The sequence below is a fragment of the Aquarana catesbeiana genome, linkage group LG12, assembly GCF_042186555.1.
Source record: "Aquarana catesbeiana isolate 2022-GZ linkage group LG12, ASM4218655v1, whole genome shotgun sequence".
Lineage (NCBI taxonomy): Eukaryota > Metazoa > Chordata > Amphibia > Anura > Ranidae > Aquarana > Aquarana catesbeiana.
The window spans coordinates 59,107,058-59,134,834 of record NC_133335.1 but is presented as its reverse complement, the minus strand read 5'-3'; the positions used below and the strand labels follow the sequence as shown (position 1 = coordinate 59,134,834).

At 43.7% G+C, this 27,777-nt stretch overlaps 2 protein-coding genes across 4 annotated transcripts in view; both read left to right on the top strand.

The window, feature by feature from the left end:
- Positions 1-25,876, top strand: part of LOC141114280 (NXPE family member 1-like) — an 80,429-nt gene extending 54,553 nt beyond the window's left edge. The window contains exon 5 of the mRNA XM_073607877.1: positions 21,193-25,876. Within this exon, the coding sequence (XP_073463978.1) occupies positions 21,193-21,728 (536 nt within the window). The 3' untranslated portion in view covers positions 21,729-25,876. The remainder of the gene's footprint in view (positions 1-21,192) is intronic.
- The window catches only part of LOC141114281 (NXPE family member 4-like), a 319,509-nt gene that overhangs the window by 105,886 nt on the left and 185,846 nt on the right, over positions 1-27,777 (top strand). The gene's annotated exons all lie outside the window — the stretch shown is intronic.

The window sequence follows — 27,777 nt, the reverse complement described above, 5'->3', positions numbered from 1 at the left end:
GCCAGCGATGTACAGGTACATCGCTGTGCATGTAGATGCCGCCCATTCGCTGTACAATGCTGGCGGGTGGTCCTAAAGAGGTTAATGATCCAGATATATGCCTCTTCTTCTGACAAGAGCCAGAACCACCAGTAATACCTTGGTGAATACCTGAGTAGAAGTAGAGAGGCTGAAGGTTGGGAAACTATTGAAAAGACAGTTCAGGAAAATGAAAATAAGCATTCTTTAAAGCTTTTGAGTTTAGACAGTTGCCTGGCTGAACTGCCTTTTAAGTTAAATATAATACAGAAAAAATACGCTGCGCTAAAGTGTAATGTGTCAAACAATATAACATAAAATATAATATAAAATATAAACCCAAGATATCATAAAAAGATATTATAAGGCAGAAGATATGTCATGCCAAATATGCTGAATAATCCTATTCGGATAAAGTGCTAATGGTGTATCATCACTAATTAATCCATCAATATATTTAACCCTTTCATGACTAAGCCTATTTTTGAAATTTGGTGTTTACAAGTTAAAATCCGTATTTTTTGCTAGAAAATTACTTAGAGTTCCCAAACATTATATATATATATATTTTTAGCAGAGAATCTAGAGAATAAAATGGCGATTGTTGCAATATTTTTTATCACACGGTATTTGTGCAGCGGTGTTTTAAACGCAAATTTTTGGAAAAGTGACATTTTCATGAATTTTAAAAAATCCAAACAGTAAAGTTACCCCAATTTTTTTGTATAATGTGAAAGATGATGTTACGCCGAGTAAATAGATACCAAACATGTCACCCTTTATAATTGCACGCACTCGTGGAATGGCGACAAACTACGGTACCTATGAATTTCCATAGGCGACGCTTTAAAAATTTTTTACGGTTACCAGGTTTGAGCTACAGAGGAGGTCTAGGGCTAGAATTATTGCTCTCGCTCTGACGATCGCTGCGATACCTCACATGTGTGGTTTGAACACCGTTTACATATGCGGGCGCGACTTCCGTATGCGTTTTCTTCGCTGCACGAGCTTGCGGAGACAGGGGCACTTTAAAATTTTTTATTTATTTATTTATTTATTTATTTAATTTATTTTTTTACTTTAAAATTGTGTTTAAAAAAATTTTTTTTTTTTTTTACTTTTATTGCTGTCACAAGGAATGTAAACATCCCTTGTGACAGTAATAGGTGGTGACAGGTACTCTTTATGGAGGGATGGGGGGTCTGTCCTTGCTGTCACAAGGAATGTAAACATCCCTTGTGACAGTAATAGGTGGTGACAGGTACTCTTTATGGAGGGATGGGGGGTCTAAAAGACCCCCCATCCCTCCTTTACACTTCAAAGTATTCAGATCGCCGAAAACGGCGATTCTGAATACTGTGTACTTTTTTTAATTCGGCGCCATTGGCAGCCGAGTAAACGGGAAGTGACATCATGACGTCGCTTCCGCGTTTACAACAAGAAGGCTGGAACGAAGCCGCTCACAGCTTCGTTCCAGCCCGCCCCCAGCCGCCGAAGATTCCCGATTGGACACCGGGCCTCCCGATCGCACGGGAGGCCCGGTAACAGCGGCGGGAGGCGGCGGAAGGGGGGGATGTCCCCTCATGCTCCTCCGGTATAACAACCGAGCGGCTTTTAGCCGCATCGGTTGTTATACACGGGTAGCCGATCGCCCGCTGGAAACAATGGTACCAGGATGATGCCTGCAGCTGCGGGCATCATCCCGGTATAACCCCGGAAAGCCGAGTACGCATATCTGCCTACGGTTGGCGGGAAGGGGATAAATAAACAAACTACAAAAAGGTGCTCAGTGTCCAGCATTTAACTTAATCAACAATTATTTAAGAAATGCTGCAGAGTGATCAGTGCAATCCTGTAAATCAAATCACATAGGCGTATATGATAAGTGTCCAAAGATGCAAATCCAGCATGCTTAAAGTGTTCCTTTGTGCTGAAAAATCATGCTCCAGTGTTATCCAGTGACCCCCTAGGAATTGCGCTCACCTCAGAGCGTGTGACCCAGCTATTACACTAGGTCAAAACACACTTTAGAGCCTTCCCACGGCTCATTGCAGATCACCAGATACAGGGCTCCAATGCAGTTCCACAAACGTAATATATAATAAAAAGAAAACTCAATAGTGTGATAACATCTAAAAAGTTTACGGCACAAGGTGACCAGGCCCATGGACATTGGAGAGATATCAACAGCTAAGACTGAAAAAGGTATGTGCACCTTAGTCATGGGAATCTGTAGATGGTGTGCCAGGTCCCTATCAATGAAATAGCAGCACCAAAATCTTTAACCACTTGCCGACCGCCTCATGCCAATATACGTCGGCAGAATGGCACGTACCCATACGTGATCTGCCTCCCGCAGGCGGGGGGTCCGATCAGACCCCCCCCCCGTGCCCGAGGCAGTCGGCTTGTGACTGGGAGCGATGAGAGGTGAGGGGGAGACCATCCGTTCGTGGCCCCCCCCTCGCGATCGCTCCCAGCCAATGAGAATCTTCCTTTGCTGCTGTATGCTAAACAGCAGCAAAGGAAATTATGTCATCTCTCTTCAGCTCGGTATTTTCCGTTCCGGCGCCGAGGAGAGAAGACATCACTGTGAGTGTAAAACACAAACACACACAGTAGAACATGCCAGGCACACATTACACCCCCGATCCCCCCCCCGATCACCCCCCAATCACCCCCCAATCACCCCCCCCCCTGTCACACTGACACCAAGCATTTTTTTTTTTTCTGATTACTGCATGGTGTCAGTTTGTGACAGTTACTGTGGTAGTTACTGTGGTAGGACAGTTACTGCTAGCCCCCTTTACCCCCCTTTACCCCCCCTAATAAAGTTTTAACCCCTTGATCACCCCCTGTCGCCAGTGTCGCTAAGCGATCATTTTTCTGATCGCTGTATTAGTGTCACTGGTGACGCTAGTTAGGGAGGTAAATATTTAGGTTTGCCGTCAGCGTTTTATAGTGACAGGGACCCCCATATACTATCTAATAAATGTTTTAACCCCTTGATTGCCCCCTAGTTAACCCTTTCACCACTGATCACTGTATAACCGTTACGGTTGATGCTGGTTAATTCGTTTATTTTTTATAGTGTTAGGGCACCCGCCGTTTATTACCGAATAAAGGTTTAGCCCCCTGATCGCCCGGCGGTGATATGCGTCGCCCCAGGCAGCGTCAGATTAGCGCCAGTACCGCTAACACCCACGCACGCAGCATACGCCTCCCTTAGTGGTATAGTATCTGTACGGATCAATATCTGATCCGATCAGATCTATACTAGCGTCCCCAGCAGTTTAGGGTTCCCAAAAACGCAGTGGTAGCGGGATCAGCCCAGATACCTGCTAGCACCTGCGTTTTGCCCCTCCGCCCAGCCCACCCAAGTGCAGTATCGATCGATCACTGTCACTTACAAAACACTAAACGCATAACTGCAGCATTCGCAGAGTCAGGCCTGATCCCTGCAATCGCTAACAGTTTTTTTGGTAGCGTTTTGGTGAACTGGCAAACACTAGCCCCAAGCAGCGTCAGGTTAGCGCCAGTACCGCTAACACCCATGCACGCAGCGTACACCTCCCTTAGTGGTATAGTATCTGAACAGATCGATATCTGATCTGATCAGATCTATACTAGCGTCCCCAGCAGTTTAGGGTTCCCAAAAACGCAGTGTTAGCGGGATCAGCCCAGATACCTGCTAGCACCTGCGTTTTGCCCCTCCGCCTGGCCCAGCCCAGCCCACCCAAGTGCAGTATCGATCGATCACTGTCACTTACAAAACACTAAACGCATAACTGCAGCGTTCGCAGAGTCAGGCCTGATCCCTGCGATCGCTAACAGTTTTTTTTGGTAGCGTTTTGGTGAACTGGCAAGCACCAGCGGCCTAGTACACCCCGGTCGTAGTCAAACCAGCACTGCAGTAACACTTGGTGACGTGGCGAGTCCCATAAGTGCAGTTCAAGCTGGTGAGGTGGCAAGCACAAGTAGTGTCCCGCTGCCACCAAGAAGAATACAAACAGGCCCATCGTGCCCATAATGTCCTTCCTGCTGCATTCGCCAATCCTAATTGGGAACCCACCGCTTCTGCAGCACCCGTACTTCCCCCATTCACATCCCCAACCAAATGCAGTCGGCTGCATGAGAGGCATTTTTATGTCCTCCCGAGTACCCCTACCCAACGAACCCCCCCAAAAAAGATGTTGTGTCTGCAGCAAGCGCGGATATAGGCGTGACACCCGCTATTATTGTCCCGCCTGTCCTGACAATCCTGGTCTTTGCATTGGTGAATGTTTTGAACGCTACCATTCACTAGTTGAGTATTAGCGTAGGGTACAGCATTGCACAGACTAGGCAAACTTTCACAAGGTCTCCCAAGATGCCATCTCATTTTGAGAGACCCGAACCTGGAACCGGTTAGTTATAAAAGTTAGTTACAAAAAAAAGTGTAAAAAAAACCCCATTCTCTCTCTATTGTTCTGCTCTTTTTTACTGTGTTCTATTCTGCAATGTTTTATTGTTATTATGTTTTATCATGTTTGCTTTTCAGTTATGCAATTTTTTATACTTTACCGTTTACTGTGTTTTATTGTTAACCATTTTTTTGTCTTCAGGTACGCAATTCACGACTTTGAGTGGTTATACCAGAATGATGCCTGCAGGTTTAGGTATCATCTTGGTATCATTCTTTTCAGCCAATGGTCGGCTTTCATGTAAAAGCAATCCTGTTGGCTAATTAGCCTCTAGACTGCTTTTACAAGCAGTGGGAGGGAATGCCCCCCCTCCCCTACCGTCTTCCGTGTTTTTCTCTGGCTCTCCTGTCTCAACAGGGAACCTGAGAATGCAGCCGGTGATTCAACCAGCTGACCATAGAGCTGATCAGAGACCAGAGTGATTCCAAACATCTCTATGGCCTAAGAAACCAGAAGCTACGAGCATTTTATGACTTAGATTTCGTCGGATGTAAACAGCGCCATTGGGAAATTGGGGAAGCATTTTATCACACCGATCTTGGTGTGGTCAGATGCTGTGAGGGCAGAGGAGAAATCTAATAGACCCCATTTTTTTCAAAAAAGAGTACCTGTCATTACCTATTGCTATCATAGGGGATATTTACATTCCCTGAGATAACAATAAAAATTATTTAAAAAAAAATGAAAGGAACAGTTTAAAAATAAGATAAAAAAGCAAAAAAAAATAAAGAAAAAAAAAAAAAAAAAAAAGCACCCCTGTCCCCCCCCTGTTCTCGCGCTAAGGCGAACGCAAGCGTTGGTCTGGCGTCAAATGTAAACAGCAATTGCAGCATGCATGTGAGGTACCACCGCGAAGGTCAGATCAAGGGCAGTAATTTTAGCAGTAGACCTCCTCTGTAAATCTAAAGTGGTAACCTGTAAAGGCTTTTAAAGGCTTTTAAAAATGTATTTATTTTGTTGCCACTGCACGTTTGTGCACAATTTTAAAGCATGTCATGTTTGGTATCCATGTACTCGGCCTAAGATCATCTTTTTTATTTCATCAAACATTTGGCAATATAGTGTGTTTTAGTGCATTAAAATTTAAAAAAGTGTGTTTTTTCCCCAAAAAATGCGTTTGAAAAATCGCTGCGCAAATACTGTGTTAAAAAAAAATGAAACACCCACCATTTTAATCTGTAGGGCATTTGCTTTAAAAATATATATAATGTTTGGGGGTTCAAAGTAATTTTCTTGCAAAAAAAAATAATTTTTTCATGTAAACAAAAAGTGTCAGAAAGGGCTTTGTCTTCAAGTGGTTAGAAGAGTGGGTGATGTGTGACATAAGCTTCTAAATGTTGTGCATAAAATGCCAGGACAGTTCAAAACCCCCAAATGACCCCATTTTGGAAAGTAGACACCCCAAGCTATTTGCTGAGAGGCATGTCGAGTCCATGGAATATTTTATATTGTGACACAAGTTGCGGGAAAGAGACATTTTTTTTTTTTTTTTTTTGCACAAAGTTGTCACTAAATGATATATTGCTCAAACATGCCATGGGAATATGTGAAATTACACCCCAAAATACATTCTGTTGCTTCTCCTGAGTATGGAGATACCATATGTGTGAGACTTTTTTGGAGCCTAGACTCGTACGGGACCCCAAAAACCAAGCACCGCCTTCAGGCTTTCTAAGGGCGTAAATTTTTGATTTCACTCCTCACTGCCTATCACAGTTTCAGGGGCCATGGAATGCCCAGGTGGCACAACCCCCCCCCCCCAAATGACCCCATTTTGGAAAGTAGACACCCCAAGCTATTTGCTGAGAGGTATAGTGAGTATTTTGCAGACCTCACTTTTTGTCACAAAGTTTTAAAATTTAAAAAAAGAAAAAAAATTTTTTTTCTTGTCTTTCTTCATTTTTAAAAACAAATGAGAGCTGCAAAATACTCACCATGCCTCTCAGAAAATAGCTTGGGGTGTCTACTTTCCAAAATGGGGTCATTTGGGGGGGTTTGTGCCACCTGGGCATACCATGGCCTCCGAAACTGTGATAGGCAGTGAAGAGTGAAATCAAAAATTTACACCCTTAGAAATCCTGAAGGCGGTGATTGGTTTTCGGGGCCCCGTACGCGGCTAGGCTCCTAAAAAGTCCCACACATGTGGTATCCCCATACTCAGGAGAAGCAGCTAAATGTATTTTGGGGTGCAATTCCACATATGCCCATGGCCTGTGTGGGCAATATATCATTTAGTGACAACTTTGTGCAAAAAAAAAAAAAAAAATAGTCACTTTCCCGCATTTTGTGTCAAAATATAAAATATTCCATGGACTCAACATGCCTAAAAGCAAATAGCTTGGGGTGTCTACTTTCCAAAATGGGGTCATTTGGGGGGGTTTATGCCATCTGGGCATTTTATGGCCTTCAAAACTGTGATAGGTAGTGAGGAGTAAAATCAAAAATTTACGCCCTTAGAAATCCTAAAGGCAGTGATTGGTTTTCGGGGCCCCGTACACGGCTAGGCTCCCAAAAAGTCCCACACATGTGGTATCCCCGTACTGGAGAAGCAGCTGAATATATTTTGGGGTGCAAGTCCACCATGGCCTGTGTGAGCAATATATCATTTAGTGACAACTTTTTGTAATTTTTTTTTTGTCATTATTCAATCACTTGGGACAAAAAAAAATAATATTCAATGGGCTCAATATGCCTCTCAGCAATTTCCTTGGGGTGTCTACTTTCCAAAATGGGGTCATTTGTGGGGGTTTTGTACTGCCCTGTCATTTTAGCACCTCAAGAAATTACATAGGCAGTCATAAATTAAAGGCTGTGTAAATTCCAGAAAATGTACCCTAGTTTGTAGGCGCTATAACTTTTGCGCATACCAATAAATTTACACTTATTGACATTTTTTTTACCAAAGACATGTGGCCGAATACATTTTGGCCTAAATGTATGACTAAAATTGAGTTTATTGGATTTTTTTTATAACAAAAATTAGAAAATATCATTTTTTTTCAAAATTTTCGGTCTTTTTCCGTTTATAGCGCAAAAAATAAAAACGGCAGAGGTGATCAAATACCATCAAAAGAAAGCTCTATTTGTGGGAAGAAAAGGACGCAAATTTTGTTTGGGTACAGCATTGTATGACTGCGCAATTAGCAGTTAAAGTGATGCAGTGCCAAATTGTAAAAAGTGCTCTGGTCGGGAAGGGGGTAAATCCTTCCAGGGCTGAAGTGGTTAAAAGCTAAGAGGTGATGATAAAACATGACAGAACTAAGTTGTGCAGGAACAAATAGTTTTTCTCGGAGGGAAATTGACACAGTATAGTCTAAAGAAGCAGACCCCACCTGCAGTAGACTGTTGGCGTTTCTCTGCTTATTAGGGAAGCTGGCAACAAATTGGCCGTGGTTGCCACAGTATAGGCAGAGTTCCTGAGATCTTCTTCTTGCCTTTTTTCCAGAGGATAAATGTGTAGCGCCAATTTGCATTGGCTCATCCTCAAGGAGAGGTTGAGAGGGCTCAGGAAGGGTTGATGAAGAAGAAGCGTAAACGCCTGTCTATACGGATGGCTATATGCATGGCTTCATTCAATGACTTCAGGGTAGTGTACTAAGGAGTCTTTGATGGTGTCTGATAAGCCTAACCTGAATTGGCTTCTTAGAGCAGGGCCATTCCACCCTGAGTCAGGTGCCCAGCGGCAGAAATCAGAACAGTATTGTTCAGTGGTGCGTTTATCCTGAGGTAATGGCCTAAGGTTAGTTTCAGCTGAGTGGGCATGGTCAGGATCATCATAGAGTAAACCTAAGGCCTTGAAAAAGGCTTCAACTGACCCTCGAGCTGGATCATCTGCAAGGAGGCTAAAAGCCCAAGACTGGGGATACCCCTGCAACCATTTAATAATTAGGTTAATCCCCTGTGCTTGAGAACCAGAAGAGTGTGGCTTAAGCTTAAAGTATAGCATACAACTATTTTTAAAGTTGGAAAACATATGGGGGTCACCAGAAAAACAGTCGGACGGGTTAACTTTGGGCTCTGGCTCCTGCGTTACAGCTGGAGGTGCATTTACACGCACAGGCAGTTCCTGGACTTGGCGTGTCAGTATGCAAATTTACTCAGCAAATAAACGAGCCTGTGTACAAGCCATTTTCACAGAAAATATTTTTTTTCTATATCTTTTTTTTGTTAAAGGCTTGTGAAAATGTCACGTCTACCCCAATGCAGGTGGTCAGACACTATAGATGGCTACTGTGTTCTTTGCCTATAGCAGCCTCCTTTCCCATAAGGCAAGCAGGCCTACCGGTACTCAGTTGCTCCCAGGTCTTATACACAATGCTATAGTGCCTGGCTACCATGCCAGGGCAGGCACAAACTGACCAAAGCAAACAGGTACTTGCAGTTGGCAGACAGGCAGCGTGGTTCTATGACAGTCCAGGTAAAAGGCAGGCTGAGTTCAAGAAATAGTCCAAAATCTGGTCCACGGTCATACACAAGGAAATCCAATCTAGTAGAGCAGGGCAGACAGGGGGGCTTGATCAGGAATGACATACGTATCACTCTCTATCACAAGCATGCAAGTAAGTGTTTGGCGGGCTTATAACAGGTTTGGTTTCCACCCAGAGACTGGCCACATTCATCACCTTGCAGGTGGACAGACAGACCAGGAGAGTGCCATAGCCAAAACTCGGATGCTGGAATGAGGAGCAGGAGCACTAGATGCTCCTGGTAGGTGGCAAGAGCTATCGCAGGCTTGCAAGCTGCATCTGCCAACAGGAAAATCTGGTTAAGGTCAGTGTCAGTTCACTGATCAAGACCATTCTTGCAAGAAAAAGCACCCTCGAAAGATAATATTAAAGGTCATTATCAGCCAGTGTCATTAGTATAGCGACAGTGTATAGTATTATACTGTAACTGATCACTGTATTGGTGTTACTGGTAAAATCAGTGTCAGTTAGTCAGTTCCCACCCAGTGCCAGTTAGTGTCGGATTGCCCGTTGCATTATCGCAGTCCCATTATAAGTTGCTGATCATCACTAGGGATCGGTCGAACGACCCCCTTATTCGATTTGCACCAGAACTTTTGAACATCGAGGTAGTTCGGAACAGAATAACGAATCCCCATTAAAGTCTATGGGACCTGAACTGGAATAATCAAAAGTGCCAATTTTAAAGGCTTACTGTATATGCAAGTAATTAGGCATACTATGGTTATGGGGGTCTGGGTACTGCCCTGGTGGACATATACAGTATCTCACAAAAGTGAGTACACCCTCACATTTTTGTAAATATTTTATTATATCTTTTCATGTGACAACACTGAACAAATGACACTTTGTTACAATGTAAAGTAGTGAGTGTACAGCTTGTATAAAAGTGTCAATTTGCTGTCCCCTCAAAATAACTCAACACACAGCCATTAATGTTGAAAAAACCACTGGCAACAAAAGTGAGTACAGCCCTAAGTGAAAATGTCCATATTGGCCCCAATTAGCCATTTTCCCTCCCCGGTGTCATGTGACTCGTTAGTGTTACAAGGTCTCAGGTGTGAAAGGGGAACAGGTGTGTTAAATTTGGTGTTATCGCTCTCACTCTCTCATACTGGTCACTGGAAGTTCAGCAAGGCACCTCATGGCAAAGAACTCTCTGAGGATCTAATGGCTGTGTGTTGTTGTTTTGAGGGGACAGCAAATTTACACTGTTATACAAGCTGTACACTCACTACTTTACATTGTAGCAAAGTGTCAGTTCTTCAGTGTTGTCACATGAAAAGATAGAATAAAATATTTACAAAAATGTGAGGGGTGTACTCACTTTTATGAGATACTGTATCAATGAAAAAAAAGTTTGTAAAAAAATCATATTTCCATGAGAAGTGATTTATTGATGCTTAAAATGAAAGCATAAAAATAAAAAATTCCTTTCAATAAAGTGCCTGAAGGTCCCCTTAGTGTACCTGTAAAGTGGCACATCTGTACTGTGTATATAAGCTGCTGCAGCAATAATTGCATTTATAAAGCCAAAAAAATTACATCTTCCCTGCAAGATTTCTTTATTTTGTAAGCAACGGCTTGGGGAGCCAGACTGTATGATGAGGCCACAATGTAGTGCACTTGGAACAAGCGTAGATATTTTTTGGATAAATTATACAATTATTTGTCTCTTCCACAAACTTTGGATAGAAGTAACAGGTGCGGAAAAATTGGTCTTTGGGTGTTGGTGGCACCTTCACACCAAAACCCTATAGAGGTACTCTTGATGAAAGCAAGAATTGGCCTTGCTGTCAAAAATTGCAATGATATGCCCCTGTTAAACAGTTGCTGAAAAATTGGTCTTTGGATGGCTGTGGCGCATTCACACCGTAACCCCATAGAGATACCCTTGATGAAAGCAAGAATTGGCCTTGCTGTCAAAAATGTTAATGATATGCACCTGTTAGGTGTGGAAAAATTGGTCTTTGGGTGTCCGTGGCGCCTTCACACCATAGCCCTATAAAACAATGGTTCTCAACTCCTGTCCTCAGGACCCACTAACGGTCCAGGTTTGCAAGATGCCTGAAATACATCACAGGTGATATAATTTGCTGCTTAGTGATTGCAGTATTCTAGTCTGCATCTCCCCAAGGTAGTACTTAAAATTTGGCCTGTTAGTGTGTCCTGAGGACAGGAGTTGAGAACCACTGCTATGGATGTACTCTTGATGAAAGCAAGAATTGGCCTTGCAGTCAAAAATTGCAATGATATGCACCTGTCAAACAGGTACGGAAAAAATTGGTCTTTGGGTGTTAGTGGCACCTTCACATTATAACCCCATAGAGGTACTTTTGATGAAAGCAAGAATTGGCCTTGCTGTCAAAAATTTAAATGATATGCACCTGTCAAACAGGTGTGAAAAAATTGGTCTTTGGCTGTTAATTGTGCCCATTAAACCTACACCAAAGAAATTCTTCCAGATGAAATCAACACCCACAACGCTAGGCAGCCTAGAAGTCCTGCAGAGATTCCACATCCCAAAAACACTTAAACAGTGACATCGGCATCAGGGGCTTCATAGCTGCTGGTAATCCAGGACTGATTCATTTTGATAAATGTCAGACAGTCCACGGAGTCTGTGGACAGACGCATTCTATTATGAGTAACCAAACTTACAACAGCACTGAATGCTCGTTCAGAAAGAACGCTGGATGCAGGGCAGCCCTTGCAGCTTAATTGCATACTGGGCAAGTTCTGGCCAGTGGTCTATTCTCATGACCCAGTAAGCCAGTGGATCGTCGACTGGAAGGCTCTCCATATCTGTTTTTCCCCTAGATAATAATCCACCATGTGATGCAAATGCTGCCAATTGGATGTGGAAGCTGACAGCCCTGGGCGGTGAGGACTAAAAAAATTGTGAAATGCATCATTGAGGCGGCTGCCTTCTCCAGCGCTCCTCTCTTGTCCAGCTGAAGCCTCAAAACTATGTTTTCGGCAACACTGTAACCTACCAGAGTCGGTGTCCTCAAGAGATTTCATCTCCTGCACTCTCTGTGGGGACAGGATGAGTTCTGAGACTTTCCCTCTTGTAACAGTGGTCAAGGAGGGTTGCCCAGCAATAGTGATCCTTCTCCTTTACGCCACGTATTTCTGGGTCCTTTTGCAGGCCTCGAAGCATGAGGGAGCCCATGCACCACAAACTTGCAGAGGCATGAGAAGCAGACTGCTCGGGGGCATTGAGGATTATAGTTTCTGGAACTGCCACCTCCCAGCCATGTACTACTCCCAAGGGTTCTGGGGATGGAAAACCATCTCTTACTGTTTGACGTATGTCTTCCTCTGCTTCAATGCCTCCAAAACTCCCAGAATCCAACTCCTCCTCCCTCTCCTCTTGTGTGCTCTGTGGAGTAGGAACAATAGTGTCTGCATAAAGTGGGCCTTGAGAGGAAAGGAAGTCCTACTCTTCCTCCCGCTGCTCTATCGAGTGCCCTCTGCATAATACCACACAGAGTCTGCTCCAACAGGAACACAACAGGGATTGTGTCACTAATACATGCATTGTCACGGCTCACCATCCTTGTTGCCTCCTCAAATGGTGACAGTACAGTGCATGCATCCTTTCGAGCAGCCATTGGCGTGGGGGAAAAAAAAGCAGAGCCGGACTGAGCCTGTCATTGTGCCACACTCACACGTAGACTAATTTACGGCCCTCTGCTGCATGTGCAGCCGCTGCAGCATTGCCAATGTCAAATTCCACCTGGTGGGCATGTCACAAATCAGGCGGTTTATGAGCAGGTGGAATTCCTGCTGAAATTCAGCAAACCAAGCTTCTTCACAGTATGGGTTACTAGGCATGACGGGTGTAATGCAAGTTGAAAACATGGGCGCCAGTCAATTTTTGGATGCGAACAAAAGAGATTTATTGTCTATTAACAAGAACTGAGGGAGAGAGGATTTAGGGCCAGGACACCCTTAGGGAGATGCAATGGCAATTGGCAGACTCTGAGAAAAAAAATAGGCCAGCTATACAGGTAGAGGGCCTTTAAGCTGGATGCAGCAACTGTATTTGTAGAACTGCTGTCTCGTAGACATGTGCATTTGTTTTCGTCTGAATTTCAGGTATTTTCATTATCGAAAGCGCAGAATACGAAAACCGAAAGATCCGACATAAACAAATGATTTATTTTTGTTTTCGTTGTGACAACAGTTCGATATAGATAGGAGATTCGACATGACGCTGACAATAACAATCTGTGTCTATCGAACCTGTGGTCGAATGTGCCTAACCTTAACTCTATTAGTCCAAGATTATTCTACATAGAGAGAAAAGATTTGACATAGAGAGAAAAGATTCGACATAGAGAGAAAAGATCGCTGCTGGAATTGGGTGGGGGAAGTAAAATAAAAATAATGATGATGATGAATGTTATTGGCCGATTGTAACCAAAGAGGAGGGGCAGTAAAATAGCTAGAACTAAGTAAGTACACACGTACAGCTAACTTACTTTCACTTACGATTTCTAGCAGAGAGAGAGACACACACACTGAATCATTCCAGGAGACAGTCATACAACATTAGAATTCTACTACAGCTAGCTTGTAGGCGGAAAATTCGACTGAAAATGTACGATTGCGGCGTCGTACAGTTTAGCTGCTCCGTCTAATCTTCTTTGAACATTCGACAGACACCATAAGCCTTCAGTGACAGATTCGACCTTAATTAATTTGGATTTTCGGACTAATGCAATTTTTAACGAAAAACAAAATAAGTAAATACGAATTTCGGGAGTAACTAAATAAATGTATTTTTCGGACAAAAACAAAATTCCGAAACCAAATATTTCAGTGTGCACATGTCTACTGTCTCCTATGGCAACTGAACCTTGAATGGGCAATAGGGATCCATACACGTAACTCACAGTAACCCGTTACAGATCTCTTCTAACATCTCCCAGTATCCTACTGTAGATCTCCATGTCTCTCACTAGACTTCAATATCCCAGTCATCACTGGATCCCCTGAGCTCTTCCACAGCTAACCCGCTGTATTTTCCTCAAGCGTCACCCCTGCTAACCCACTGGGTCCCTGGCTTGGCATTCTGCTGAAGCTTTCCCACTTCTTCACGGTCCCCGGATAGTGAATAAGGCTGCTCTGGTACTTCTTCAGACTTCCACAACTGGCCTCTGATAACCGGAGTGGTTGTTCCTTAATGGCAACTGTGTCTCCTTTATCTCTGACCTTGATCCTCACTTGCCTCTGGTAACAGGAGTGGTCGTCCCATGTGGCAACTGCTTCTCCCTCACCGCTGGCAACGATGTGGTTCCCCGTCCAGTGGAACCTCTGCAACTTGGTTGGGCTTCCGGGCGAAAGCCCCAACCCCACGCTGCTTCTCTCAAACCTGGATAGGCCTCAGACAGCCTAGCAGCCAGGTGCTCCCAGGATAGGCCTTAGGCTTCTGGTCTAGCAACCCAGAGCCATGTGACACACATCCACCAAGACAGCCATCCGGGTGGCACAGAACAGTAATCACATGACTCCTCATGAATAATAATGAATAAATAGGCTCTCTCAGCAGGCCAAGGGACCAAAGAAACCCCGCCAATTGGCTGAGACAACCTATCCACTCCTAGTCCGAATTCACTATGCCCTAGTCATTCTAATGCCACAGGTAACAATGCCACCTAGTGACGGAAAAGAGAGGTGCATCAAATCCAGAGTTAGGGAAAAGCCAGTGAATCCTCTATCAATCAGCCAGGCTAGTTACCACCTAGCAAGCTAAATGTGTTAGCAACCCTGCCTACTACCAGGGTGCTACATATGTTTCTATGTTTCTAGAGTGATACTAAACAGATACTTTTTACAAATGACATTGTCCCTTTTATTACTGTACGTGGATGATGGCACTGTAATTATTTTAAGTAAAAAAATCGAAGTACCTTTTTTCTTGTCGATATACAGCTCTCAAATGACCCAGATGTTTCCCAGCCTGTCTGCAGGGAAACATAAGCAGGAGAAGCTTCTAGTCCTCTGCTGCTGGTCACATGTTCAAAAAATAAATAAAAAATCAGCCTTTGGAATACAGAGTAAAAAAAAATACATAATATCAATAAACTATTTTAAATTGTCATACAAATCTATATTTGAAAATAAATCTTTATTATTTTTTGGCAATAACATGGTGTAGGCGGATTGTGTACAATTGTGTTATTAGCTGCAATTGGTCAAATTGATCATGTGGTGCAAACTAGGCCTATCACAGCCCATCTGTGCCATGTGATCAGATGTGGCCAATCACAGATAAACAAAACAAGCTGAATGAATTGATTTCATTCAGTAAAATGATTGCATATAGAAATAAAATGACTGATTTCAAAAATATTGATCACTTTCCAGAGTAGTACAATGTTACTATGGTAACATATGGCTCTGGTCAAAGTGTGTTGAAAAAAAATCGTAAAAAAGAAATACAATAAAAAAAAAATGCAAATTCTTTTTTTTCTCATACTGTCACTTTTTCTCATACTGTCACCAGTCAGTGTTCCTTCAACTTCAAAAAACTTGTCATGCCTCTTACTAAATAACTTAGACTGTCTACTTTCCAAAAAGGACTCATTTAGGGGGTATTTGTACTGTCCTGACATTTTTGGGCCTCAAGAAATGAGATAGGCCATCAGTACATCAGGACTGAAACATTTTCAGATGTATACCATAGTTTTTGGACGCTATAACTTTCCTACATACTAAATAATATACACTGATTTGGGTTATTTTCACCAAAGAAATGTAGCAGAATACATTTTGGTCTAAATTTTTGAAAAAAGATTATTTATTTGCAAAATTTAATAACAGAAACAAAGAAAAACACATTATTTTTTTTCAAAATTTTCAGTCTTTTTTCATTTATTTAGCAAAAAATAAAAACCCCAGTGGTGATTAAATGCCACCAAAAGAAAGCTCTATTTGCGTGAAAAAAATGATAAAAATGTCATATTGGTACAGTGTTTCATGACCGTGCAATTGTCATTCAAAGTGTGACAGCGATGAAAGCTGAAAACTGGCCTGGGCAGGAAGGGGGTAAATATGCCCAGTATTGAAGTGGTTATTAGGATTTTTTTTAGTTTAGTGACACTTTAAATTATATGATTTTTGTTAGTGGAAACCTGTTACCAGGTATGAGAGAAATATGCAGCTTGTCACTGGCCACTTTGTTAAGATGGTAACTGCTTGTCTATCATGTGTACTGTGGAAAACTCAAGTGCTGTAATAAATGATGAATAGTGATTGAAAATTAGAAAATTAAGCTGCAATCAATCATAAATGTTCAGGCACCCTAATGTGAGAGAAAAATAAAAATTATTGATGCACTCTAATTAAATTGTCAATCAGTGCACAGCTCCCCTAAAAATATTGTTAATACATTCTGTGAATACAAACATCAAAGCAAAAAAATGCATGTGATAAACCACAATCACACTATAAACAAAAAATGTATATGTGTATAATTGTGCATGTGCTACTGTCAGCACTAACATTTTGATGAACAATGCATAGTGAAAAAAATGAAAAAAAATACTAAAAAAGGGGGTAATATGGTACAATATTTCTCTAACACAAATAATGATATTTAACCCACAAGTTCATTAATCGTTTTCATTTGAAATGTAGGGGTTAATATGTGTAGTGATTTACAGCCCGATTTTCAGCTTGCATTCATCAGTGCCTCCAAAGTTTCTTTTCCCAGATTATAAATAGATAGTGGCTTGCACTTTGTTTCACTTTGTTTCAATCTCAGCAGAATCATGCAAAATAAAACAATAGTATCATTGCGCAATGATCAAAAGAAAACAGAAAGGAATAGCCAAAGCGATACACTCACATAGACCCAATATGTGTTAGGCATAAAGGATGCAATCAGCCGCTACAAGCAGGATTCCTCAAAAGCCGCTGCTGCCATACTGGTGTCTCATAACAGCAGTGCTACTGCTCGTCACTTAAATTTCTTTTTTTACTAGTAATCAGGGCCGGACTGGGAATAAAAACCAGCCCTGGAAATAATTTCATACCAGCCCCAGGGACGTAGCGTGGGTTGTCAGCACCCAAGGTAGGCAAGTAAATTGCACCCCTAACCGGCGGACATTTAGCGCTCCCCGAGTCTCTTCCACTCATACTGTATTAAACCCCTTATGGTACATTTTAGGATGTACCACTCCTCTTTGTTCTCCTTTCTTTCCCCTTTATTTCTCTCTATCATAATTTCTTGTTTTTTTCCCCATCTCTCCCTCTATCCATCTTTCTTGTTCTCTCTCTTATTATGTCTCTTCCCCTCTTTTCCATGCATTCTCTCTTTTTTCCCTCTCTCATTTCCTTTCTTGCCCCCTTTCCTCTCCCTCTTTCCGGAAAGTAAATGGCTACATGCCCATTTATTGCATAAAATGATAGAGATCTATCTATCTATCTATCTATCTATCTATCTATCTATCTATCTATCTATCTATCTATCTATCTATCTATCTATCTATCTATCTATCTATCTACACACACACACGATGCGAGTTCTGTATGTGTAAAAAAACAAAATCATACTTGGGGGGGCTCACCCTACAATGCGTTTACATTCAAGATGGTGCTGATAAGACCAACACACAGTAAAAATATTACAGCGCACACATACAGAAATGACATTTAAATCCTGCAAGGATATTTTAAAAAACCCAAACATATTCAAAAAAAATGGGGATTTGGTCACACTATATGGCAGCCCACTTACTGCATCAAAGTACCCCTTAATTAGTGGGTCCTACACTAATAAAAGAATGAAAGATCCTGCGTCTCAACCATTGGAGATACACTCCTCTTTATGGGAGAACTCCACCCCCCCCCCCATTACCTCTTATTAGTGTCCACTAGTTCATAGGAGGAGTCCCTTCAGTTCTCCCATAAAAGAGGAGTGTATCTCCCATGGTTGAGACGCAGGACCTTTCATTCTTTTACTAGTGTAGGACCCACTAATTAAGGGGTACTTTGACGCAGTAAGTGGGCTGCCATATAGTGTGACCAAATCCCCATATTTTTTGAATATGTTCAGGTGTTTTTAAATAGCCTTGCAGGATTTAAATGTCATTTTTGTATGTGTGTAAGACACACTACAATAGATGGTCAGAGATTGTGAACATGATGCAAGAGATGGTCAGAGATTGTGAACATGATACAAGAGATGGTCAGAGACTGCAGACATGATACAAGAGATGGTCAGAGATTGTGAACATGATACAAGAGATGGTCAGAGATTGTGAACATGATACAAGAGATGGTCAGAGATTGTGAACATGATACAAGAGATGGTCAGAGATTGTGAACATGATACAAGAGATGGTCAGAGATTGTGAACATGATACAAGAGATGGTCAGAGACTGCAGACATGATACAAGAGATGGTCAGAGATTGTGAACATGATACAAGAGATGGTCAGAGATTGTGAACATGATACAAGAGATGGTCAGAGACTGCAGACACATTAGAGGAGATGGTCAGAGACTGCAGACATGATACAGGAGATGGTCAGAGACTGCAGACATGATACAAGAGATGGTCAGAGACTGCAGAAATGATACAAGAGATGGTCAGAGACTGCAGACATGATACAGGAGATGGTCAGAGACTGCAGACATGATACAGGAGATGGTCAGAGACTGCAGACATGATACAGGAGATGGTCAGAGACTGCAGACATAGTACAGGAGATGGTCAGAGACTGCAGACATAGTACAGGAGATGGTCAGAGACTGCAGACATGATCCAGGAGATGGTCAGAGACTGCAGAATAAGGATGAGCTCCGGCGTGTTTGCACAGCCCACGGGCAGAGCCAGCCAGGAAGTTGGCACTGTTCTGTGCTAATCACAGGCAGTGAGACATTTCCCGATCTCTGCAGCCGCTCACTGTGATTAGCGCAGAGCCGACTTCCTGGCGGGCTCTGCACATGGGCTGTGCGAACACGCCGGAGCTCATCCTTACTGCAGACATGATACAGGAGATGGGCAGGGAATGCATGTATGGCTGAACTCTGTGTAAAAGCGTATAGTAGGGCTGCGTCACTCTACTTAAACCAGCTCTTCAAGATCAAGTTAGTAACCCTCCTTTTAAAGTACAACTAAGTGCCAGAAGACAGCAACACATCCAATTTCCAAAATTCTAATTGTCTTACAGTGAAGTGGTCAGGATTAGTGGAGAACTTTAAACAGTTAATGAGTCTGTGAAGCTTCCAGCCTGAATCAGCAGTAAATCATCCAAAAAACATTAAACTGTGCAGAACACACAGAGCTCTGGCTAAATAGCTGAGCTGAAATGGTTAACAGATAGCCATGTGTGACCTGTCACTCAACACAGAATGCTGGCTGCAGCTTCTCCCAGATATCTTATCAGTGTGCAGCTTAGGAAGCTAAAAAAAACAAGTACAGAGCCAGACAGGAGGGAGGGGAGGCTGATAGTAACCTGCACACTGCCCGAAGGCATAGATTTCTGGATGACACCGGCCAGCCAGCATTACATCTGCTCCAGACGATCTTGTTTCATTCAGCCAGAGCTCTTGTGTGCTGCAGGATTCGTTTGGCTGTGGCTGTGGTCATACCTTCCTCTATCTCCTCAGCTTCTGGTACTGTATCTCCCTCCTGACGGCCCGATCCAGCACCTCTGCACTTTTAAATGTGGCGGGCTGGAGAGGGAGGGGGGTACACTGTCTGCTGCACGATGGTCACTTGCTCCTCCAGCCCTCCCTGCTACATATTTCCTCAGCCAGCCCCGCCTCCTAATCACAGCACAGCCGCTTCTCGCTCAGCTGTTCTTTAAAAAAAAAAAAAGTTACAAAGCTCCCAGCTGAGTGACAGCGGCCTCAGAGCAGGCAGCCTACCGGGATATTTCCCGCTATCCCGGTAGGCCAGTCCGGCCCTGCTAGTAATGGCAGCGATCAGCGATTTTTAGCAGGAGTGCGACATTGCGGCAGACAAATCTGACACTAAGTGAAACGTTTTGGGGATCAGTGACACCAATACAGTGATCAATGCTAAGAAAATGCATTGTCACTGTAATAATGACACTGGCAGGGAAGGGGTTAACATCAGGGGCAAGCAAAGGGTTAACTGTGCTCCTAGGGAGTGCTTTCTAACTGCGTGGGGGTTGCTTTGGCTGTGAGAAGACAAAGATCCGTGTCCCTGCTTAGCAGAAAAACATGATCTCTGTCTCCCCTACTAGCGGAACTGCGATCTGCCGCCGTTCTGCCTCTCGTGAATTATTGGCGGGTCCCGGGGGACATCAGCTCCACCGAACCCGCTGATTGGCTCCCGCTGTGTCCAATCACATCGGGAGCTGGTCGTGGGTGACGTGCATGCACGCTGCAATCCTGGAAGAGGTGATCATGTACATGTACATCATTTCGCCTATAGGAGCCTCCGCCCCGCAGGATATGTACGTGGGGTGGTCGTCAACCAGTTAATGAAGAACAGCTTACCTGTTAATAATGCTGAGCATCGCTCATTGTGCCTGATCTACTTGCTCTGCAAACCACTATTCATAAGACTTCACAGATCACCACTTCAAACAGGATACTTAATTAAAATTCTTTATCAATTTATGTTTGGAGGTTAACGCCAATGCACTTTGGCTAGTACCAGCCACACAGACTATCAATTTGTAATCTTGTGAATACTTAGTATGCATCAATATCTGACTGTAATGAACAAACCCTGCCATATGGGTAAGGACCAGTGTCAATGGGCATTTATGGGCAAATGAGGCATGCTTTGGACATCGGTTTGAGATGCTTCTGAGATCATTCAGAGTTTGTTGACAGGGGGCAGGGGGAAGGTTAGCAATAATTGTTGGGGGTTGGATTAAGGACTATGGTCAGCTCATATATGGCAGATTACAAATGGGGATGGAGAGTTGTTTATTGGCACTGAAAACCCTGTGTGGGTTTTGATGTGTAAATTCCCCTAACAAATTACTCAAACTAGCAATTCATGAGCCAAAAGAATTGATTGAATTAAATACAAGCTTATCCCGACTGAACTGCATTTTTTTTAACTCTGTATTATTATTGTTCTTGTTAAGGTTTTATATAATGATTTGGTACTTTTTTGGAAGTTAGTCTTCTGCCTAACAATAAATCAAAAATGATGTCATTTTGGTGGATTTTTGCCAAGGTCTAATAAAAAATATGCTTTTTAAAATTACATAATCATTTGCTTTTTGATCTTTTTTCTTTACCAGATCTGAAATTTTTTGAGACCCACATGCCTGGTTGGCATAAGACCTATATGGCATTTGACTTGCAAAACGGCATCTACATTCAATGGAAGAAACATGGACATCCATTTGTAACTATGAGCTTTTTCAATGTCAAAACACAATCCTATATCACCAATGAACTCGACCGGCTTAGTGGCGGCTCCAACACAATTGTTGTGATAGCTGTAGGACAGCACTTCCGGCCCTTTCCTTTTCCCGTGTTCATCAAAAGGCTTCTCAGCATACGAAGGGCCATAGAGAGCCTGTTTTTACGAAGCCCAGATACAAAAGTTATCATAAAGTCTGAGAACACCAGGGAGATTAACCCTGATGTAGAGCGATTTAGTGACTTTCACGGATATATTCAGTACCTCTTAGTAAAGGACATCTTCAGTGGACTTAATGTTGGGATGATAGACGCTTGGGACATGACCACAGCATTTGGCTCTAGAAATATCCATCCTCCGGAGCATGTTGTTAAGAATCAGATCAACTTGTTTTTGTCTTATATCTGTTAAATATTTTTTAAATATATGTTTACTTTTATTGTACTTTTACTATAAAATAATTTTATTGTTAAAGCTAAACCTCTGCAAACAGTGAAAAACCCAGTCATATAGTATGTATATGGCTGATTTTATCTGCAATAGGATTTGTGTTTTGGCCAAGCCATTCTGGAATTACAAAGCCCTGTGAGGCAGCAAGGGCAGATTGGTGCCATCAGTTTTCTCTACTGCAGATATAAACTACAGTTAGGTCATAGCTATGAGTAAGCACTTGGTGTAAGTGCGAAACACGTCAGCTATTTTTGTACCACCCCACAGTCGTGTTTTGTGTACCCCATGATCCTGTATTTGGAATAAAAAGACGGATTTATCCATTCCGGTGTGTGGCTGTCCAGGTCTTCTTGTTCTCTTCTACTTGCATAAGCATTTAGCCAGCACCTGGGGCTCTTCTCTTTCTGGAGGTAATGAGACACAAGCACTCTGGTTTAAACCCCTCTTTAAGCGGAGAATTCCACATCATACAGTTAGGTCACGTTCAAATCCCAGGCCCTTGATTGGACAGTGAGGGGGCAAAGCAGGCAGCATGGGCTTGTCCTTCTGTGGACTCTGCCCTTTTCTCTTATCAGCATGCTCCCTGTCAGTAATTGCAGCATATGTGATTGACTCGTAGCGTTGCCCTTCTGTCTCAGAGTTTGAAATCTCAGACATGGCGCTGGCTCCACCTGTTGATGAAACTACCAGACATTCGCTGGGAGAATCCAAGGGTTCCACAGAGAGCTTCATGCAGTTACCTTCAGCATTACAAACTCCCTGCCCTGAAGCAGGAAGAAAGCCTTAAATTCCTGAAGCCCGGAAGCCATGAGTTTGGGAGTAAATAATAACAGCTTTCTGCAAATTATCAACAAAACTTCTCAAAGAATTCAAACATCCAGATGGAACAGCACATAGACAATGCCACCACACTCATGGATGGTCACAAAAGCAACCTGGAACAACTACTGACTGAGCTCCATACCCTCCGAAATTAGCTGGAGGATGCCACGCCCGCCATAGCAACATAAGACTACGCGGGCTGGTGGTTGATCTTCAGGGTTGCATCCTAGCTTTTCTAAAGGAACTGGTTCCTGATATCCCGGCTGACAGCCTGGAGTTTGACTGGACCACTGGGCCAGATGGTCCCCCCCGCCCAGGGATGTAGTGGTAAAATTCAACTTTTACCGCTCTAAGGAACAAGTGACTTAGTTAGCCCTTGAAGCATCTTATATTTTATTCCAGGGGGAGGGGCATTCCCAGCTGCCATTCTGCATGGCCGCACACTGAGACAGCTCCGGCTCTCAGAGGCTCCACAGGGCTCACAGCAGGAGCAGAGATCGCTCTAACTAAGCGATTCTACCCCACACACACCAAGCGATGCCAGGAGGATATCCAAGAGGAGGAAGGAGAGGGGGCTCCTCGCAAAATGACTGAATTCTTCCCCCCCACCGGCCCACGCTCCCAGCAAAGATGGAGCCAGCCTCGTTCTCACAGCCTACAGCAGCATGACAGGGGAGGAAGGAGAACATGCCAGCTTCAGCAGGGAACGATCACTAACTTCTGCTAGTGCTGCAAACTGCTCTCCAGTATCCTCCACATCCAGCAGCCCAGCAAAATCCAGGCCCAGATAGATTACAGAGGACATCCAGAAAAACAAGGTGAGCCTGTCACAGACACACACTCCAGGGAACACAGCATTGCACAACTCCATAGCTGCCTTCCCCACTACTAATCAGCCAGTGCTGGACACCACTGTTAGAGACATGCTGCTTTCTCTGCAAAGCTCAATCCATGCTGACATCCTTTTTGAAGAAGAAAGGTTTTTCCGGTGCTCAGATCTTGTGATGTCAGGAATGGAATTGTATAATGATAGTTCTGATAGAACATTAATGTTGGAACCAAAAAAGGGGGGGGGAGAAGAGGCAGCTGTCTCCAGAGGGTGTCCATAGCCTCTGTGAGCATAGTACTGAAAAGGGAAGGGGGGTGTGGAGGCGCCAACTCTGCTGACACTGTTATATGGTGAAGGTGTAATACATACACTTACTGGTAAGTCAGTTCAGATGGGGTGGCGATGTCCATCAGGGGTTGTGTTGTCCTGGGATGTGCTGGTGTGCAGGCTTCACTGGCGGTCTTTCACCTCAGGGGATGTTGGTTCCTGGTTGAGGGAGGCTTAACAGCGATGTCCAGTGTGTGGAAGCTCCACGCTAACCACCCTGGAACCCGGAAGCGGAATTGATGTCAGCGGTGCACAGGAAGTGTCCAGACACAGATAGGAGATACAGGCTACGCGCTCGGGGCTCACAGCTCCTTCTACTGGCAGTTCTTCACTAAACTCATGTCAGATCTCCTTCCGGAGGCCCCACTTTGAGTTACTCATTGACAGAATACAGAGGCTTCCCAAACGCCCTAATCTGCCAGACAATGTTCCATGCGACAGGATCACCTGAATCCATTTCTACCACATCAAAGAAAAACTTATTTGGACCACCAGAAACCCTGCAGCATTTCCCAATCAATATGCTGGCTTATTCTTTTTTGCCAACCTTTCGCAATACACAATGAGCAAGTGCAAGAATTTGGCCACCATAACCAAACCCTTACGCAATCACAACATTACATACAAGTGGGGACACCTGGTCAAACGAATTGTCACTAAAGATGGGAAGGACCATCATATCTGCTCCCTTGAAGAGGGATTGACCTTGCTGCATCAATGGAACATCCTCAAACCATTGCCTCAACAACGCAACCATACCCCTTACCGCAAACTTGACGATGAGATCTGGAATGCATCTGACCAACCAGATGAGATGATTACCAGAAGAAGCCCTCCTGTTCTATACCCTTTACTTCAGCCCTGATGGCCACCCTGAATATGGGCCTTTGCTGACAACCCCCAAGTTAAGAGTGGCGGTTTTACCGCACGTTATATTCTAGTTTTTTTTAATAATTTACACTTTTTACAGAGACATACGTAGTTTTATTTTTTCTTCTAATATCCTCTTTACGATCTCTGCTTAAAGCTATATAGGCACCAAAGCACATCTGTGTCTACTACCAGCCCTACATAAGCAGCATTTGCAGCAGACTTCACCGACAGCCCAATACTCCTAAGCTCTGTGAACTTCTCCTTTCACTGGAATTTTCTAACTGCATCTGGACATCGCCTACCTGCTGTCCTCTTAACCTACTCCAGGTCACCCTCAAGGGACCCTAAAGTCCATAGCTGCGCACAGAAATGCCCTTCAAGGTCACGTCCTTCAATGCCAAAGTGCTGAATAACCCAAACAAGAGACACTCTACATGGTCGGAAGCCATCAAGTTACAACATGACATCTTGTGCCTTCAAGAAATGCACTTTGCCTGCAATAACACCCCATCCTTCACCCACAAGCGTTTTCTTCACATATACTCTGCCAACGCAGCTCAGAAGAAGAAAGTGGTTCTTATTGCCATTAAAGACATTGTGTCCTTTAAACCACTTGATGTCACCCTCGATGAGCAGCGTAGGCACATCATTCTGATATGCGAATTCGACAAAGCTATTTACACCGTTGTCAACATATATGCACCCAATATGGGACAAATTTTGTTTCTCCCAACCCAGAAGGCTCAAGGACATCCACATTGAACAACTTTCTCAAGACCAATGCTCTGTTTGACATTTGGAGATGTCAACATTCCACGGAGCGGGACTACTCCTTTTTCTCTAAACCCCATTGCTCATATTCAAGAATTGACTTATTCCTGACTGACAAATTTCTACTACAGGACATCCCATCCTCTACCATTCACAACATTACTTGGTTGGACCATGCTCCTTAATGGAGCCCCTAGTAGGGATGAGCCGAACACCCCCCGGTTCAGTTCGCAGCAGAACATGCGAACAAAAATCCATACCAGACCCTTATCCGAGCACGCAACCTGGCAGGCTGCAGGAAAAGGGGGGGATGAGAGAGCGCCCCTCCTCTTGAACCGTACCCGGCCACATGCTCTCAACATGGAGAGGGTGCTTTGGGGTGGCCTCATCCCCACAAAAGGGCCTCATCCCCACAACCCTTGCCGGTGGTTGTGGGGGTCTGCGGCCGGGGGCTTATTGGAATCTGGAAGCCCCCTTTAACAAGGGGACCCCCAGATCCCGGCCTCCCCCCCTGTTTGAAATGGTAACGGGGTACAAATGTACCCCTACCATTTCACAAAAAAGTGTCAAAATGGTAAAAATGACAAGACACGGCTTGGGACAAGTCCTTTATTAAAAAATAAAAATGTCCCACAAACTCTTCTTCTTCTTCTTCTTCTTCTATTGCTCCTCCGACGGACCGAAAAAGAAAAAAAAAAAGTACGCGACCGACCCCGGGTGGCCCCGCCCCCCTCTGACGCCCCGGAAAAGCCATAGGGAAGTCCCCGTGCGTCAGAGGGGGGGCAGGGTCACCCGGGAACGTCACTGTGTGGCCCCACCCTCAGTTATAAAAGGACTGTCAAAGCGAAGATGAGTCATACGGCGGGAGCCTCCCATGGAGGCGGGTCGGTGCTGCTTTTTTTTTTCGGTCCGTCTGCGGAGCGAGAGAAGAAGAAAAAGACTTTGTGGGACATTTTGATTTTTTAATAAAGGACTTGTCCCAAGCCGTATCTTGTCATTTTTAAGATTTTGAGACTTTTTTGTGAAATGGTAGGCCGTTACCATTTCACACAGGGGGGAGGCTGGGATCTGGGGGTCCGATAAGCCCCCCGCCCGCAGACCCCCGCAACCACCGGGCAAGGGTTGTGGGGATGAGGCCCTTGTCCCCATCAACATGGGGACAAGGTGCTTTGGGGGGCTACCCCAAAGCACCCTCCCCATGTTGAGGGCATGTGGCCTGGTATGGTTCAGGAGGGGGGGTGCTCTCTCATCTCCCCCTCTTTTCCTGTGGCCTGCCAGGTTGTGTGCTCAGATAAGGGTCTGGTGTGGATTTTTAGGGGGACCCCCACGCTATTTTTTTTAAATTTTGGCTTGGGGTTCCCCTTGATATCTATACCAGAGCTGAAGGGTCTGGTATGGATTTTGAGGGGGACCCCCACGCCATTTTTTTAAAAATTTTGGCGCAGGGTTCCCCTAATCCATACCATACCTGAAGGGCCTGGTATGGAATTTAGGGGGACCCCGACGCATTTTTTTTTTTTTTAATTTTGGTTCATGGTTCCCCTTTACCCAAAGGGATTGATAATGGACTGGGGGGATCCCGTGCCATTTTTTTCAATGACTTCTTTTATCTGTATTGCTGGGACTGACAATTCATTATAGCTGCGAGTAGTTTTAAATGACTTTTTTCCTTTAGAAATGTAATTTTGTGCAGGGACTGTTCTAAACATGGGAAACATGCGCCACTTTACAGGCATACTATTGACACCCCTCTGGTATGAAATTTAAAGGAATATTTCACTTTTATTGTTTCACTTTAAGCATTATTAAAATCACTGCTTCCAAAAAAACGGCCTTTTTAAAACTTTTTTTTGCATTGATACATGTCCCCTGGGGCAGGACGCAGGTCCCCAAACACTTTTTATGACAATACCATGCATATAAGCCTTTAAAATTAGTACTTTTGATTTCTCCCATAGACTTTTAAAGGGTGTTCCGCGGCTTTCGAATTTGCTGCGAACACCCCAAATTGTTTGCTATTCGGCGAACAGGCGAACACCCAATGTTCGAGTCGAACTTACGTTTGACTCGAACATTGGGCTCATCCCTAGCCCCTAGCACAAAAAATAAGAAATCACTACTCTATCTCAGGAATATCTATCCTAAAAAAAAAAAAAAAGAGTATAAAATAACTCTATTTGTGGATGACATTATATTAACTCTTACAGATCCGGCTTCTTCCCTTCCCCCTTATATGATGTTTTCTCAGAATTCAACCGTATATCCTATTACAAAATCAACAAATCCAAGTCCAATATCCTAAGCGTGAGTCTCAACAAAGCAACTAAGTCCCAATTACAGAAGTCTCTCCCCTTTAACTGGATAACATCTTCTATGCCCTACTTATGG